The 18,040-nt window shown below is 40.2% G+C and overlaps 2 protein-coding genes across 4 annotated transcripts in view; one reads left to right on the top strand and one right to left on the bottom strand.

The window, feature by feature from the left end:
• Positions 1-10,185, bottom strand: part of ACAD11 (acyl-CoA dehydrogenase family member 11) — a 116,234-nt gene extending 106,049 nt beyond the window's left edge. For 2 of the 3 annotated variants that reach the window (XM_006052127.4, XM_025291712.3), the window contains exon 1: positions 9,545-10,185. In XM_006052127.4, the coding sequence (XP_006052189.3) occupies positions 9,545-9,693 (149 nt within the window). In that variant the 5' untranslated portion in view covers positions 9,694-10,185. The remainder of the gene's footprint in view (positions 1-9,544) is intronic. The other variant, XM_006052126.4, reaches the window with a different exon arrangement.
• Positions 10,186-10,257: 72 nt separating this feature from the next.
• UBA5 (ubiquitin like modifier activating enzyme 5) overlaps positions 10,258-18,040 on the top strand; it is a 30,502-nt gene continuing 22,719 nt past the window's right edge. Inside the window, exons 1-4 of the mRNA XM_006052124.4 lie at positions 10,258-10,664; positions 14,599-14,644; positions 14,760-14,849; positions 17,819-17,928. Of these exons, the coding sequence (XP_006052186.1) occupies positions 10,504-10,664; positions 14,599-14,644; positions 14,760-14,849; positions 17,819-17,928 (407 nt within the window). The 5' untranslated portion in view covers positions 10,258-10,503. The remainder of the gene's footprint in view (positions 10,665-14,598; positions 14,645-14,759; positions 14,850-17,818; positions 17,929-18,040) is intronic.

Raw genomic sequence — 18,040 nt, 5'->3', positions numbered from 1 at the left:
AGGACTTCATTCTAGCCTTCTCTCTTCCACAGATTTTTCGTTCTGTTTTGGATCACTGCCATCAGATACAAACATGCTGCCTTTTTCTTTTTTTTTTAAGACTTATCTTGACCCCATGACCCTGATGCTGGGAAAGATTGAGGGCAGGAGGAGAAGGGGACGACAGAGGATGAGATGGTTGGATGGCATCACCAACTCAATGGACATGGGTTTGGGTGGACTCCAGGAGTTGGTGATGGACAGGGAGGCCTGGCGTGCTGCGGTTCATGGGGTTGCAAAGAGTCAGAAACGACTCAGCGACTGAACTGAACTTGACCCCACTTCCCCCTCTACATAAAACATTCATTTCCCCCTTTAGAGCAAGGAGTATAAACTCAAAATGTTTACACTGTTAGCTACAATTCCTCCTCTCCTATTTTCTCATGAACCCATTTCAATCAAGCTTTCATTCCTATCTTTCCAGTGAAATGATTTTCTTCAAGGTCACTAGTATTGCTATGGTATCAGATCATGGTTTCCCCTTCTTGGGCCACCCCTTTTGAGACTCTGTTGTATGTTCCTCCTTAATTCTTCAATTCTCAATACTGGGATCCCTGGGAATAAGTTCACAGACCGTCTCTTTATGTAGACTATCTTCTAGGTAAGCTCTATGATCTCATGGCTTTAAATACCTTCTCTATCTCAGTGACTTCCAAATGTATGTGGCTAGTTTAGATCTCTGCTCTGACCTCTTGATTCATATATCTGTCTGCTTACTATTACATATCCACTCCCATGTCTAAAATGCATCTTGAAACTCAACATTTCAGAACCAAGTTCCTGATATTTCCTTTCCAATCTGATTGTCTACAGTCATCTCTATTTCATTGCATGATAAATCCATCCTTTCAGTTGCCAAGACAAAAATGGAATACTGTTGGTTTCATTTTTTTCTTTCATATCCCACATGTGATCAGTTATAAATCCTCCAAAATAAATCCAGAATATGACCACTTTGCACCTATCCTACACTACCACCCTGGTCCATACCACTAATTACTGTCTACTCAGTTCAGTTCAGTCGCTCAGTTGTGTCTGACTCTTTGCAACCCCATGAATTGCAGCACGCCAGGCCTTCCTGTCCATCACTAACTCCCAGAGTTCACCCAGACTCAGGTCCATCGAGTCAGTGATGCCATCCAGCCATCTCATCCTCTGTCGTCCCCTTCTCCTCCTGCCCCCAATCCCTCCCAGCATCAGAGTCTTTTCCAATGAGTCAACTCTTCGCATGAGGTGGCCAAAGTACTGGAGGTTCAGCTTAGCATCATTCCTTCCAAAGAAATCCCAAGGCTGATCTCCTTCAGAATGGACTGGTTGGATCTCCTTGCAGTCCAAGGGACTCTCAAGAGTCTTCTCCAACACCACAGTTCAAAAGCATCAATTTTCGGCACTCAGCCTTCTTCACAGTCCAACTCTCACATCCATACATGACCTCAGGAAAAACCATAGGCTTGACTAGACGAACCTTTGTTGGCAAAGTAATGTCTCTGCTTTTGAATATGCTATCTAGGTTGGCCATAACTTTCCTTCCAAGGAGTAAGCGTCTTTTAATTTCATGGCTGCAGTCACCATCTGCAGTGATTTTGGAGCCCAGAAAAATAAAGTCTGACACTGTTTCCACTGTTTCCCCATCTACTTCCCATAAAGTGATGGGACCGGATGCCATGATCTTCGTTTTCTGAATGTTGATCTTTAAGCCAACTTTTTCACTCTCCACTTTCACTTTCATCAAGAGGCTTTTGTGTTCCTCTTCACTTTCTGCCATAAGGGTGGTGTCATCTGCATATCCGAGGTTATTAATATTTCTCCTGGCAGTCTTGATTCCAGCTTTTGTTTCTTCCAGTCCAGCGTTTCTCATGATGTACTCTGCATATAAGTTAAATAAGCAGGGTGACAATATACAGCCTTGACGTACTCCTTTTCCTATTTGGAACCAGTCTGCTGTTCCATGTCCACTTCTAACTGTTGCTTCCTGACCTGCATACAGATTTCTCAAGAGGCAGATCAGGTGGTCTGGTATTCCCATTTCTTGAAGAATTTTCCACAGTTTATTGTGATCCACACAGTCAAAGGCTTTGGCATAGTCAATAAAGCAGAAATAGATGTTTTTCTGGGACTCTCTTGCTTTTTCCATGATCCAGTGGATGTTGGCAATTTGATCTCTGGTTCCTCTGCCTTTTCTAAAACCAGCTTGAACATCAGGAAGTTCACGGTTCACATATTGCTGAAGCCTGGCTTGGAGAATTTTGAGCATTACTTTACTAGCGTGTGAGATGAGTGCAATTGTGCGGTAGTTTGAGCATTCTTTGGCATTGCCTTTCTTTGGGATTGGAATGAAAACTGACCTTTTCCAGTCCTGTGGCCACTGCTGAGTTTTCCAAATTTGATGGCATATTGAGTGCAGCACTTTCACAGCATCATCTTTCAGGATTTGGAATAGATCAATTGGAATTCCATCACCTCCATTAGCTTTGTTTGTAGTGATGCTTTCTAAGGCCCACTTGACTTCACATTCCAGGATGTCTGGCTCTAGGTCAGTGATCACACCATCGTGATTATCTGGGCCTTGAACATCTTTTTTGTACAGTTCTTCTGTGTATTATTGCCATCTCTTCTTAATATCTTCTGCTTCTGTTAGGTCCATACCATTTCTGTCCTTTATCAAGCCCATCTTTGCATGAAATGTTCCCTTGGTATCTCTGATTTTCTTGAAGAGATCTCTAGTCTTTCCCATTCTGTTGTTCTCCTCTATTTCTTTGCATTGATGGCTGAAGAAGGCTTTCTTATCTCTTCTTGCTATTCTTTGGAACTCTGCATTCAGATGCTTATATCTTTCCTTTTCTCCTTTGCTTTTCACTTCTCTTCTTTTCACAGCTATTTGTAAGCCCTCCCCAGACAGCCATTTTGCTTTTTTCCATGGGGATGGTCTTGATCCCTGTCTCCTGTACAACGTCATGAACCTCATTTCATAGTTCATCAGGCACTCTATCTATCAGATCTAGGCCCTTAAATCTATTTCTCACTTCCACTGTATAATCATAAGGGATTTGATTTAGGTCATACCTGAATGGTCTAGTGGTTTTCCCTACTTCTTTCAATTTAAGTGTGAATTTGGCAATAAGGAGTTCATGATCTGAGCCACAGTCAGCTCCTGCTCTTGTTTTTGTTGACTGTATAGAGCTTCTCCATCTTTGGCTGCAAAGAATATACTCAATCTGATTTTGGTGTTGACCATCTGGTGATGTCCATGTGTAGAGTCTTCTCTTGTGTTGTTGGAAGAGGGTGTTTGCTATGACCAGTGCATTTTCTTGGCAAAACTCTATTAGTCTTTGCCCTGCTTCATTCCGTATTCCAAGGCCAAATTTGCCTGTTACTCCAGGTGTTTCTTGAGTTCCTACTTTTGCATTCTAGTCCCCTATAATGAAAAGGACATCTTTTTTGGGTGTTACTAGGTCATCAAAATACACTCCAAACTGGTCTCCTTTTGTTTGCCTCCTTCAGTCAAACAATAATAGGCAAACAGATTCTGTTTAAATAGGCAAAGGGATTCTACTTAAAAAAAAAAATCACTTCTCTCCTCTGCCCCTAAATCCCTAATCTCTCACCATCTCAGCTAATTTTGTGTGCTTAGTCACTCAGTCATGTCTGACTCCTTGTGACCCTTTGGACTGTAGATCACCAGGCTACTCTGTCCATGGGATTTTCCAGGCAAGAATATTGGAGTAGGTTGTCATTTCCTTTTCCAGGGGATCTCCCTGACCCAGGGATCGAAACTGCATCTCTTACATCTCCTGCATTGGCATGCAGGTTCTTTACCCCTAGCACCACCTGGGAAGAGTGTCAGCTAGAATAAAGGCCAAAGCCCTTATAAGAGTCAACAGAATTTCTCTTGCCCTTGTTATGCAACTCTAGGCACCCTGGCTTGTATTCTTTCCACCCACTGGGCACACATTCCCTTCAGAGCCCCTGCTCTTCCCTCTGTCTGGAATAGTCTTTCCCCAGATAGCTATAAGGCTTACATCCATATCTCTTCTTGCTGAATGCCACCTGCTCACTGAGGCCTTTCTGCTTCCCCCTCCTAAACATTTCCTATTCTCCTTTGTTTCTCTCAATAATACACATTACTTTCTCATATACTTTAATATTTAGAAAGTGATTTTATTTATCCTCTGTCTTCTCCAGTAGAATGCAGGTTCCAAAAAGGCAGGATCTTCTTTTTGTTAAATTCCCAGTGATTGAAGCAGTGCCAGGCACATAATATACACATACCTGGAAATCATAGGGTTTGTTTTATCAAGTTATACAACATCTTCATTATTAAGTCAAAATATTTTTATTTCTAATATGATTTAAATTTTGCTAATTCTAAAAATAAACTTTGCATAGGTAAAAAATAATATTTAAAAGAACAGTAACAAAACAAATACCAGTGTTCTCACTACATAATTTGAGAAAGAAAAAATCACCATATCTAAAGCCCTCTGTGTATCCTTCCCTTCATTTTTTATTTTTGCTTTTTGTCTGCACCACATGTCTTACAAGATCTTAGTTCCCCAACCAGGGATCAAACCTGAGCCACCTCAGTGAGAGCACTGAGTCCTAACCACTGGACCACCACTATCTCTCTCTTCAGAGTAACTACCATCTTGATTTTTACATTTATCATTCCCTTGAAGTTTATCCCCTTAAACAATATACTGTTTATTTGTCCAGTTTTTATTTCTGTGTTGATGTATATAGCTGCAGTTGAATAATCTTCACTGCTGTATGTGTTTCTTCATGTGAATATACTATAATTTATTCACCCATTCTTTAATTGATTAATGTTGTTTTATTACTGTATTTTTACTGTTACAAACAGTGCGAAGATTTTTGTAGATCATCTCCTGATACCCTAGTACAACAATTCCTCAGTGTATATAACTAGGAATACAAATGCTTTGTCACGCAGTGCCAGTGCCGGGAGCCGGCATATTGCATATTGAGTGCAGCACTTTCCACAGCATCATCTTTCAGGATCTGGAATAGCTCAACTGGAATTCTATCACAGCCGGGAGCCAGCATGAGGAACTCCGCCCATGACAAAGGTCATGAGGAAGGAGGCTCGGCATACGCAAAGGCGGGATCAAGCCTCAGGAGTCCCCCTGGAAATTCTCGAGCATCTACCCCTAAAACCAGAGTCTGCCTACTTTACTACTTTGTGCTCTCACCTACACCTCTGACTTTACGGGGGGCTGTCCCCCACCACCTCTTTCGGAGAAGGAGTTAACTTAGAGCTCCAGTTAATAAAAACTCCTGGGCGTGACAAGAGTGTTTTAACCTACAAACTCCTCTGAAGGTTCTCTAGCCTGCCTGACAGGCTTGTCCAGCCACATGTGATTGCTCACAGCCTCCCAACCGTGAGAGGCACGAGAAGCTTTAAACCTTCTAAAAACAGATTCTTTAGAGAAGTTAGAAAATTATAAGTATAATGGGCTGATTAGAAATTGTATTGGTGAAGGGTTTTTCATTTGTTGAGCCAATGTTTGCTGCTAAGTCCCCATATCCCCTGCCCTTACACACATCAATAAATATATAGAAGAAATAAGTATTAACCTTTGATATTAATCACGTTAGACCTTAGGCTAAGTAAATTCTTTCCTTAACTAAATCCCACTACACCCTCACCCTATAGGAATGTAACTTTATTTGGGTGGCATCTGTTTTAAGAATAATCACCCCTGGAGAAATAAGTGTCCTGGTTGACTGACCGCTGTCACAAGGAGAGGGTCATAAATTGTCAGCAGGCCCCCTGGCCAGAAGATGATCTAACACCCCTAAGACCTCTGTATACATTTGTATGAAGCACCTGACTTTGATAAAAGTCAGGACTGCTGACCCCACGTGACTTTTGCATAACATCTCAGTGTATAAAAGTAGACCATGGAAAATAAAGAATTGGGATCAGTTCCTCGAAAGACTGGTCTCCCCATGTCTCTCTCTCACTCTGGCTGAGTCTCCATCTGGAGGGCGGAACACACCATGCTTACTAATTATGCCTGGGCTTCTAAGATCCGACCGGGGAGGCCTCAGTGTCTCCTCTCCTTCGGGAGAACGGAAGGATGCCTGTGGCCTACGTAAGTGGTGCAAACTTCTTGTCTTGAAGTTTTATTGGTCTCCCGCGTAAACCAAGCTACTCAGCCTCTTTTCTCCACTGAATTTTCCTACTGAGCTATCCTCATTCTATTACTCTTTATATCCTTAATTAATGTTTAATTAAGCAGTTGTTTCCTGACCCTCGCCTACGCCGTCTCTCCTTCGAATACCCTGGATCAGCTGGGGCTGGACCCCGGCAACGCAGCATGTATATCTTCCCATTTCATCTTTACAAGATTGTGCCAAATTGTTTTCCAAGGTTGTTGTGTTGTTGTTCAGCCACTAAATCATGTCTCTTTGTGACCCTATGTACTATAGCTTGCCAGGCTTCCCTGTCCTTCGCTATTTCCCTGAGTTTGCCCAAACTCATGTTTGTTGAGTTGGTGATGCCATCCAATCATCTCATCCTCTGTCAACCCCTTCTCTCCCTGCCCTCAATCTTTCCCAGCTTCAGGGTGCCACCCCCACCAATAGTGGATGAGTCCCTGTTATCTCATATTCTGTTTGATATTATCAGATTTTTTTTTTCAAAAAAAGTCAAAAATTATGCTATGAGATGGTATCTTGTCATTTTAACTTGCATTTTCCCCAATTATTACAGTGTAATGAGGCTGGGTGTCTTCAAGTCTTTTGCCCATTTTTCTGTTGAGCTATTGCAGTTCTTCATATGTTCTGGAGGTTAATCTTTTATCCATTCTATACACTGAAAATATTTTCATCTATAATTTCATTTGAAGGATTCTTCCAGTCATTTCCTTCACAGTTTGCACTTTTGTCTTTTTAAAGACTTTATTCTCTACTCCACAGTCTAAAGAGCTTCTATAGGTCTTCCAAATGTTTACAGTTTAAGAGATTATTTTATTTATTTATTTATTTTTTAACTGTGGTGTGTCTTTGCTGCCGCACATGGGCTTTCTCTAGTTGTGGCGAGCGGGGGGCTACTCTTTGTTGCAGGCTCCGTAGTTGTAGTTCTTGGGTGCTGGAGCAGAGGCTCAGTAGTTGTGGTGCCCCGACTCTGTTGCTCTGAGGCATGTACGAACTTCCTGCACCAGGGATTGAACCAGTGTCCCTTGCACTGCAACATGGATTCTTAACCACTAGACCACCAGGGAAGTCCCCAAATGTTTATAGTTTTGCTTTTACTGTTCCTCTGTAATCCACCTAGAACTGAGTGAGGTTGAGTAAGGAAAGGGTCTAATTTCAATTTTTTTCATATACATAATAATTATCCCTGTATAATTTACTGAAAAATCTCTTCTCCCTCCAACTCTCCAAAGACTGATTCTCATATATCAAAGTTCTATAAATATGTGGGTCTTTTTGTGGATTCTCTCTTCTGTTTTATTGATTTGTCTATCTCTGTGAAAAAATAAGCCATCTTAATTCACATTTCCCTCAGGAGTGTTTTCCTTTATTTTTGGCGCTTTGCTCTTGCACATACAATTTAGGAGTAATTTTTTGAATTAGGGGAAAAATTAAGACTGTGAGTGTCATTGCACTGAATCTATGTATCAATTGGAAAAAAAAAAAGAGAATCATACAATTCTGAATTCTCCTATTCATGAACATGGCATCTTTCATTGTATTTAGTTCTAAGGTTCTAATAGTTTTATAATTTCCTCTACAAAGGTCTTGCAAAAACTTTATTGTTTGAGAAAATTATATTTCTGATATTCTTATTAATTTCATCTTTCTGAAATTTATATCTTTACATTTTTGTTGCTAAAGTTGAGAAATTCAATTGATTTTTGCATACTGAAATTTGATAAACTCCATTATTTTCTGTAGACTACTGGCTCTTTAATTTGTGTATCAATTATTTTCTAAAATGTGTTCATTAACTATTCTCTTTTGATTTCTAAACCTTTGGCATTTATATTCTGAATTTTAATTTTTTTTTTTTTAAGAATGACGTTTTTGAATTTTTGAAACTTTTGTGGCCTAACATGTCTTCAATTTTTATAAACTTTTCAATGTGTCCTGGAAATAAATGTGTATTCTCTGTGGGGATAGTTCTATACCATCTATACTTCTATACTATCTATCTATCTAAATAGTTCTATACTAGTTATTCCATTTATCAAGGACAATTCTGATTTAACATTCAACTTAATTCAGAATTAACTCTTAGTTAGATAATTCTCAAAAAACCCTAGGAGATAAATATTATCTCCACTTTGCCAAAGGAAGATTCAATGCTCAAAAGAGTTAAATAACTTGTCCAGATTGCCATAGCCGATTTGAACTTTGATCTATTTGTTTACAACTCAAGGCTTCAGGCTAGAAACCTCTGCCATTTTTTATTCCACCTGCTGCTTCATCCTATAATATCTATGTGACACAGTGTCTTTTATTTTTTGGTTGTTGTTTAATTTGGCCACTGCATGTCCCCAGCAGTGAAAGCACTGAGTCTTAACCACTGGACAGCTAGGGAATTCCACATGGTGCTTTTTAATTTTACACCGTCAAACCCTCTCTGATCCATCACCTTTCCACTATTTTTAATTTCTCTGAAATCAGTAGTCAAGGAATACCCTGCGATAAGGCCACTGGTAAACAGTGCTGTTACAACATTAAGCCCTTTCATCTATATTACTTCACTTATCAGGATTATACAGAGCAGGCAAGTATTTATTACAGGTTATGAAACTAGTCATCAAAGAGTTCACGTACCACAGTACTTAAATTTCCAGTCAGTAAGTGACACACCTAATTCTTCTGGAAGCCAGGATTGCTTTTATAGTTCTGTGTTTATCAAGATGCTGTTTTTACAGCAAAGTCTATTTGTAAATTACCTTCTATTATACAACAACATCAGACTAGAGGCAGATTCACTGTGGAGGACAGACAGTACTCTCAGGACCGTCATCTAGTTCCATTCCCCTATTTCAAAAGAACTAAAGCCCAAAGTGGTGCTGTGATTTGCTAAATGGAATATCCAGTATAAGAATTCGGATCCCCCAACTGGTACCATTAATTCAGCCTCTAAGAATATGGCCAATGTGAATGGAATTACATCAGCTTCTCTGGGGAAAAAAAGGTTATAGAACAAAGGTTGAGCGAACGGCCTCTTTATATCACACAGAGCTTCCAACCTTAACTGCCTCAGTGAATTCTCAAAGTACCCAGCTGTTAACAAAGATTCCTTCTCATAGCTGGAATCGTGAACGCTATAGTGCTTCCATTACCGCGCTGGAATTGGAAATACTCAGAATGTAACGCGGGAGCTAGTGACAGCAGCTCCCACCGGCAGAGTAGGTCACTGCGGAAAAAGAAACAGGGTGGAGGAAACCGGAAAACTACCCAGGGCCAGAGGAAGAAAAGCACAAGGTACAGATTTGTTTCTGCTGGAGAAGGCTGGGGCCAATACCTGTACTGGGCAACCGTTAGCTTGGCCTCGGGCTCGGTCCCAAAGCCGGGCAAGTGCTGGTTTAGGTAGGCGTCCAGAGACCTACAGTCGAACTTGTGCTGGGGCAGCACTTCGATAGTGTTGGGCTCGCGGGAGGCAGAGGTTTCCATGATCTACGCTGCCGCTTCAGACCACAGAGTCACAGAACTCACTAGACTCTTGGGATCCGGTAGGTCTAGGAGAACGCTACTCCACGGACAGGGGCGAGGCCGAGACGCCCAGATGGAGGCGGGCCCGCGGCTCCAGCCAATTACATATCGCCAGGCCGCTGGCCGGCAGCACTGGCCAGCTGTCTCCTGGACTTGGGCTGTACTCAGGAAACGCCAGAAGGGCCTTGTGTGTTCGAATTTAAAGTTTTCAGTCAGCCTCAGAGTTGGAGACCTCAATTCTAAAGAAAGCAAAGTTACGTCAGTCACAAGAGCATATTAGAACGCCGAGGCCTGGTCCGTCTCCAAATTGAAAGCGCTGGCAGGCGGAAGACCTACCGGTCCGGTGCAGAAAAGGGCCCGTCAAGACCTCGAGCCTAGGAATAAAAGATTCTGGGGTTTTTCCTGGCCGCCAGGTTGGAAAGGCAACATCGCAGGCCGCTGGTTCTGGACACATATGACCAGGGCCCTGGGACTCCCTGGACTCTTAGGCCGTGGCGAAGAGGGGAAGTAGGGGGCTTTTTTTTTTTTTTTTTGCCTGAGGCGGAGCGTTGACTGCAACGCACCGGAAGTGGCCCGCTGGGAGACCCGCAGGAGCGGCGGAGACGTGTCGGGCAGGGGCACGCTGGGAGCGCTTCCCCAGGTTTGTGGGCTGGGAAAGCCGCAGCAAGGTGACTCGCCACATATCCCTCTCGGGGCCAGCAGGCCAGCAGCGTGGGGCGGCGACGACGGCGACGGCCGGGGCTGGGAGCGCTGGGGGCCGGGGTCCCAGCCATGACCGAGTCTGTGGAACGGCTGCAGCAGCGGGTTGAAGAGCTGGAGCGGGAACTGGCCCAGGAGAGAAGTCGCCGCGCCCTGGGAAGCGGCGACGGAGGAGGCGGTCGGGCCCGCATCGAAAAGATGAGCTCCGAGGTGGTGGATTCCAACCCCTACAGGTGACCTGCGTGACGGGTCGGGGCCGGAAGAGGGGCGAGGTCACGGTCTCCAGGTGGTCAGAAGTGAGGGGCTTCCCGCCGCTGTCCAGCTGACAGCTCACACCTCCCTTTTCTTCTTCTAGGGTCTTATTTCCAAGCGAGCAAGGACAAGTCTTAGTCCTAGCCAAAAGTTGTTCTTTCTCTTTTTAAAAAAAAGTAACTGTAAAATTGTGTGGTAAGGAATATAATTAGAAGCATGTTAATTAAATGAAAAGGTGAGCAGAGTCTTTAAAATTAGAAAACGTGGTTTTAAATACTAGCTCCAAAATCCAGCTCTGAATAATTGTTTGCCATTTAACTGATCTTGGGCAAGTTGATTAACCTGAATCTCCCCTCCCTTCCCCCACCTGGCCCCATTTATAAAAGGAGGTTGTGATGCATTCTTTTTTTTTTTAAGGAAACTTTATTTTAAAATTTCATTTTAAAGTTGCAGAGAATAAGACTATAATATAAGTATAAAGCTAGACAAATATTTATATGGACTAGGATAGAAAGTCTGGTAAAAGACCCATATGCTGCTGCTGCTAAGTCGCTTTAGTTGTGTCCGACTCTTAGCCACACCAATATGGTCAGTTGATTTTTAACTAAGTTACCAAAGCAATTTATGGAGAGGATTGTTTTTGCAACAAGTGTTGCTGGACCAATTAGATATTGTTGTTGTTTAGTTGCTAAGTCCCGTCCAACTCTTTTGTGACACAAGGGACTGTAGCCTGCCGTGTTCCATGGGCTTTCCCAGGCAAGAATGCTTGAGTGGGTTGCCATTTCCTTCTCCAGCAATGCATTCTTCTCAGGGTTATTTATAAAGATTAAAGATAGCATCAAGGTAAAGAGGCAGATTGATCACAGACATATATCACTGTCTTCCCAATCTCACTGAAATGAAAGTAAAGGAATAATTTTTAAAAGGGAATAAATCACCACTGGGAAAAAAAAGAGTTTCTGTTAATAATTGGGGGATGGGTGAGTCTCTGTACTTAAATGATTATAGTAAAACAGTTTTAGAAACTAGAAAGGGACAGATGACTGATAGATGATCCTGATTTAAAGGATCCAAGAAATTGACTCTAAAGCCTGCAACCCGACTCATACAATAGAATTCTCTCAAAGCTCAGAACAGGCATAAGTCTTTCAACAAGGGCTTAAGGTAGGACTAAACAAGATGGCTGAAAATCTGTTGAAGAAGCAACCCAAGTTCATTGTTTCACTTTGAGTAGCGAGGCAAATGCTCTTCTCTGTCAGGAGAGACTACTAGAGATTTACTCCTTAGAGAGTAAAATAGAGTATTTCTATTAATAATTAAAGCAAGTCTTCATGCCTGAAGGGAGGGAATTAACTAAATGTTTACACACTGAATGCTAGGACTCCCAGCCTTACTTCTCCATTTAACACCCCAAAACTGATCAGCTTAAAGACTTTTCAGTGTGGAAATTGAAAGATTCTTCTGTAGGGAATCTGAGAGGGCCAAGAAGAAAGACTGAAAGACACTGACATTGTGGGTTTCTCAACTACTAAACAGCCCAGCCAGATCACGCTATGCTGCTGCTGCTGCTGCTAAGTCGCTTCAGTCGTGTCCGACTCTGTGTGACCCCATAGACAGCAGCCCACCAGGCTCCGCCATCCCTGGGGTTCTCCAGGCAAGAACACTGGAGTGGTTTGCCATTTCCTTCTCCAGTGCATGCAAGTGAAAAGCGAAAGTGAAGTTGCTCAGTCGTGTCCGACTCTTCGCTACCCCATGGGCTGCAGACTACCAGGCTCCTCCAGGCAAGAGTACTGGAGTGGGTTGCCATTGCCTTCTCCGAGATCATGCTATAGTGAAGCCCAAAGTCAAATAAACAGCGCCCACATCCTTGCCTTTATTAGTGTCTGACTTTTAAATATGAGCAGAAAGGATGAGAAAAGCTCCTAATGTGAAAGGAAGAAAACAAAATTAATAGACTATATAAGGGGACTGCAACCCCAACATTATCATTAATATCTTCAGAAAGATATATGTATAAATGAAATAGGACAGAGTACTACAAAAAGAATCATTCTTGCAAATGGAGAATGATAACAAAAGTGAAAATCTCAATAAAAGAAAATAACATTGAAAGAAATCCAGAGAATAGTGGAAAACTAAATGGAAAATAGAGGAAAGACATTACAAATAGAGGACTAGTCCAAGTGGTCCAACTTCCAAATAATAGGAGCTCCAGAAAGTTCAGGAAAAACCAACCAACCAACCAAAGAAGTCACCATATTCTTCAAGTAAATTTTCCAGAACTTAAATATGTTTCTGATTGGAAAGAGTCCAGTAAGTACTCAGCACAATTGATGAGAATAGTTTCACTCTAAGGCACATTTTGAAGTTTCAGAAACTAGAAATCATGTTAGAAATTTTGAAGGAAAATTGTTTCTAATGTAAAATTATATATCTAGTTAAACTATCAACTAAGAGTGTGTGTGTGTCTCTGTGTGTGTATAGGTATCAGATCAGATCAGTCGCTCAGTCGTGTCCGACTCCTTGAGACCCCATGAATCGCAGCATGCCAGGCCTCCCTGTCCATCACCAACTCCCGGAGTTCACTCAGACTCACATCCATCGAGTCAGTGATGCCATCCAGCCATCTCATCCTCTGTCGTCCCCTTCTCCTCCTGCCCCCAATCCCTCCCAGCATCAGAGTTTTCCAATGAGTCAACTCTTCGCATGAGATGGCCAAAGTACTGGAGTTTCAGCTTTAACATCATTCCTTCCAAAGAAATCCCAGGGCTGATCTCCTTCAGAATGGACTGGTTGGATCTCCTTGCAGTCCAAGGGACTCTCAAGAGTCTTCTCCAACACCACAGTTCAAAAGCATCAATTCTTTGGCGCTCAGCCTTCTTTACAGTCCAACTCTCACATCCATACATGACCACAGAAAAATCATAGCCTTGACTAAACGAACCTTTGTTGGCAAAGTATAGCTGTCAACAATTATATACGCTTCAGTTTGTCATTTTATAATATATTTCTAAGAACAGAATTTTGATAAAACGTTTTTAAGAAGTTTGGTAAAGAACATTTCAGACATACAAGCTCTCAAAATTTACCTTCCAAAATTTACCCTTTACAAAGCTTTGGGAAGATGTTCTTCCAACCATAACAAGAGAATAAATTAAGTAATCTATAGTAAACGTTCTCAAACTTTAGTGTGCATCACAATCACTTGGGGAGCTTATTAAAACACGATTGTTAGGCCTCCCATCCAAAGTTTGATTGGCTTGGTGACTGAAGAAGGTAACAGACTAGCAGTAACTAGATATCTAAAGTACCTCTTAGAGTCCTTGGAATAAAGGTATTTACTAAAAGACTTACCATTGTGGGCAGAGGCAATAAGTGAATAGAATTCCAGTCATGAGGTTATTCTGATGTTAAATATTAAATCTGAATCAAACATTAAATATTTACGTAAACTAATAAGCATGGGAAAATGCTGAAATTTCACTTTGATCCATTCTCATCTGGAAACTTAACATTTCAGTCAGTAGGTCTCAGTCTTCACTGCACATTAGAATGAATGTATGAGGAACTTAAAAAAAAATCTTATTGCACAGGCTCTGTCTTGGAGGATATTCGGGCATGCATGCTTTTTAAAATTGCTGAGGTGATTTAGTTTCATCTGGTAAAAATTAACAAAGATTTCTCCTCCCACCCCACTTCCTTCACTGTTTGTTCTCTTAAAGTTTATTTTCTGCGATGATGTATGTCACTATTAATTAAAAGTCTGTAAACTTTAAAACATTTTTTTTTTACCCCTACTCCCCTCACTGTTTCTTCTCTTGCAGTTTATTTTCTGTGATGATGTATGTTTACCTATGTCACTATTAATTAAAAGACTGTAAACTTTAAAACATTGTTTTTCCTTTTTTTTTTAAGCCGCCTGATGGCTTTAAAACGAATGGGAATTGTGAGCGACTATGAGGTATGATAAACTCTTCCAAATTTTTGAAGATGGTTTCAGTAAATGAAAATAATTTTCAATGACATTTTCAGTGAAGAATTATTAACCAACACATATATAATTTTGCATTTTACAGAAAATCCGTACCTTTACTGTAGCAATAGTAGGTGTTGGTGGAGTTGGCAGTGTGACTGCTGAAATGCTGACACGATGTGGCATTGGTAAGGTAAAAGCATTTCTCATTTTCTGTCGTATTCGGAACCCATTCACTTGCAGAGTAAATAAGGTACAAATTAGGATTTTTTTTCTCCTTATTAATGGCATATTGATTTGTGGTGTATTCATTCAGATTGTTTTTTCTACCCCAGTTAAGACATAAACCCACCCAAGAGGAAACTAATATTGCTGCTGATTAAATAAGGACTATCTGATTGTGTTCAGGAACTTTTTTGTTCGGGATAATGTATAAACAATTTGGACTTAAGTGTTTTGATTAAAGAAGTTTAGGAAAGAAGGCTGTTAAATTGAAAAAGTGTGTTGTGAAACACTGAAACACCCCCCCAAATTTTTTTTAAAAACTTGTTTTTTACGAGACAAACTAGAAAGCATGTGCCTTTCTTACTCTTGAAATTGAACTGCTGAATGCTCCAGATTTTTTTTAACCCAGGCATTTTTTTTTTTTCACCCTAAGTTTTCTTGGTCATGCCCTGTGAGGCTTGTGAGATCTTAGTTCCCTTACCATGGGTTGAACTCTAAGGCCATGGCAGTGAAAGCCCCAAGTCCTAACCACTGGAGCACCAGGAAGTTCCATACTTTTTTCTAAAATTGATTTAGATTGTGATTGTGAGAAGGAAGGAGAAGTTGACTTTATACCAGAAATCAGTGTACCAATCTTATATTTATAAATCTAAAGTCCATGATGTTAGATAGATAGTGGGTGAATATAAAAGTTTTCCACAATTGTATATCATTTTGATAAACTTTGTGGGAAAATGCTTGCTTTATCAATGCTCTTTAATATATTGGTCCATTCCATGCCCCAGATTCTTAAAGTGGTTTCAAAATTGGCACTTATTTATCAATATAGAAAAGACACCACCAAAGTACTAAAAATGTTTATTAACATTTTAATATCTTTCAAGAAGTTTATAAATGCCTGTCAACAATTGCTTGTAGCTGACATTACCTAGTTGATTGACCAAGGGTGGTAGAGATCATGAAGATTTGTGGGTCTTTGGTTTGAGTGTGCACTGGAGTCACTTGGAAGGCTTATTAAAACATAGATTGCCGAACTCTAACCCAGTGGTTTTGATTCTGTAGGTTGCAGATGGACCTAAGAATGTCTAACAAGTTCCCAGGTGGCTCTGATGATATTCCAGTGACTGTGCTTTAAGAACTGATTATTCAGTCTGGTCCCAGCATCACCTGGGAGCTTGTTAGAATCGAAGATTCCCAGGTCCCACTCAAGACATGCTGAATCAGAATCTGTATTTTAACACAAACTCCTGATGATATTGCTATAGTTAGAATCACCTGGGATGTTCAAAAAAAATTCTTATGTCCAGACTGCACCCCATAATAGGTAATCAGAACCTCTGGGAATAAGACCCACACATCTGTATTTTTATTTTTATTTTATTTTATTATTTTTTTTACATCTGTATTTTTAAATACAGTGATTCCAAGTACACTCAAGTTTGTAAGCTAAGAATCTGCATAGGTAAGTTTCAGAACTCTTTCTTCAATGCATAAAACAGAGAAACAAGAAGCTATTTCATGTGGTTAAGTAGGGAAATGGAGGATTGGAGATCCAGAGCCCACTTCTTATCCCTGAAAATTTCCTGAGTTCCTGGGGTACCCTGGATAACCAGATCTAGATCAACTGCCTTATTTTACAAATGAGGATACAGACCTAAACAGTTAAAGTGACTTACCCAGAATCAGAGCTAATTATTGACAGTTACAAATCACACCTCCTGTCCTCAAATTTAGGATTTCCTACAATTTACTCATATAGCTATGAGGCTGAAACGCAAACTTAATACTTGGCCTGACCTAATAAATACTGTTTGAATGAGCTTAAATAAACCAAATTTTGGAGAGACTAAGTAGGGTTAGAAAGTTATAGAGAATATAAGTGATGTCTTTTCTAGCAAGATACTAAGGGCTGGGTTAACTTTCTTTAGTGTCTGTATTGAGAAGAAGAACATCCCATTTTTGTTTTTATTGTTAGATTTGGAACACTGAGAATTGTATGACAAAGTCACAGAATTTTAGATAAAGAAGTGACTTTGGCAACTATAGCAAAGTATATCACTTTTACACTGCTTTGAATTATTCCATAGGTCTAGAGGCTCAATTTTTTTTTTTTTTTTTTTTGGTTCTTTTTTTCTTCACTCTGGATAAATTGCATTGCTGTGCGCTCAAGTTCATTGATACTCTTTTTCCCCTGCCATGTCTAGTCTACTCTGAGTCTCATCCAATAAAAATTTAATTTTAGATAGTCAAAAAAAAAGAAAGGACTTTGGATATCTTTGAGTTCAACCTGCTCTTACTGATAGGAAATGGACCTTTTCGCCATTTTAAAGTTGGGTGAACAGGTTTGACAAATGCTGTCATGCCTAAATATATAGCAGGAGATATAAATTAACTGCTTAATCATTCTGTTTGGAATAATGTTTGAGCCATGTCGTGAGTATATTTAGTTCCATATTCATGAAAGGCATTGTATTATACCATGGTTTTAAGTTACAGCATTTTTTTATCTTATTTAAAATTTTCATTTATCTAATGGATTGTTGGCTTTGGGCCAATAATTGGAATGAAATAAGATTTTGGCACAGATTGTAAAAATTGTCATGAAATGGAATGAACATTAATTTTTGAGATAATCATTTAGAGGGGCAGTACAGCAGAGAATGCCTCAGTTTGAATCCCATGTTCACTACATATCAGCTGAGTGGCTTTTCGGCAAGTACCCTAGTTGTCTTATTTCTAAAATGAGGAGAGTACCTATATTCTTACTGCATGTGATCCTTAAATGAGTTAATATATGACATCTAGTTTTTCAAAGTTAGTTAATATTATTACTGTTAAAGAGTTAAACCCATCAGATTTTAACTAGCCAACTAGTTCATTATTTTTTTTTTCTTTTTTGGTACACTTTTCATCAGATTACCACTATTTTCATTTTAGTTGCTACTCTTTGACTATGACAAGGTGGAACTGGCCAATATGAATAGACTTTTCTTCCAACCTCATCAAGCAGGATTAAGTAAAGTTCAAGCAGCAGAACATACTTTGAGGTAAATGGAATAGCAGTTGAAGGCAGTGAAATTGGTGAAATCTTCCTGTATGTATTTAGTCACTTAACTTTTAAATGGAACTGAATTTTCCTGTATAAAAATGCAGGTTTCA

The sequence above is a fragment of the Bubalus bubalis genome, chromosome 1 (assembly GCF_019923935.1).
Source record: "Bubalus bubalis isolate 160015118507 breed Murrah chromosome 1, NDDB_SH_1, whole genome shotgun sequence".
Lineage (NCBI taxonomy): Eukaryota > Metazoa > Chordata > Mammalia > Artiodactyla > Bovidae > Bubalus > Bubalus bubalis.
This window is presented reverse-complemented; position numbering and strand designations above follow the sequence as displayed.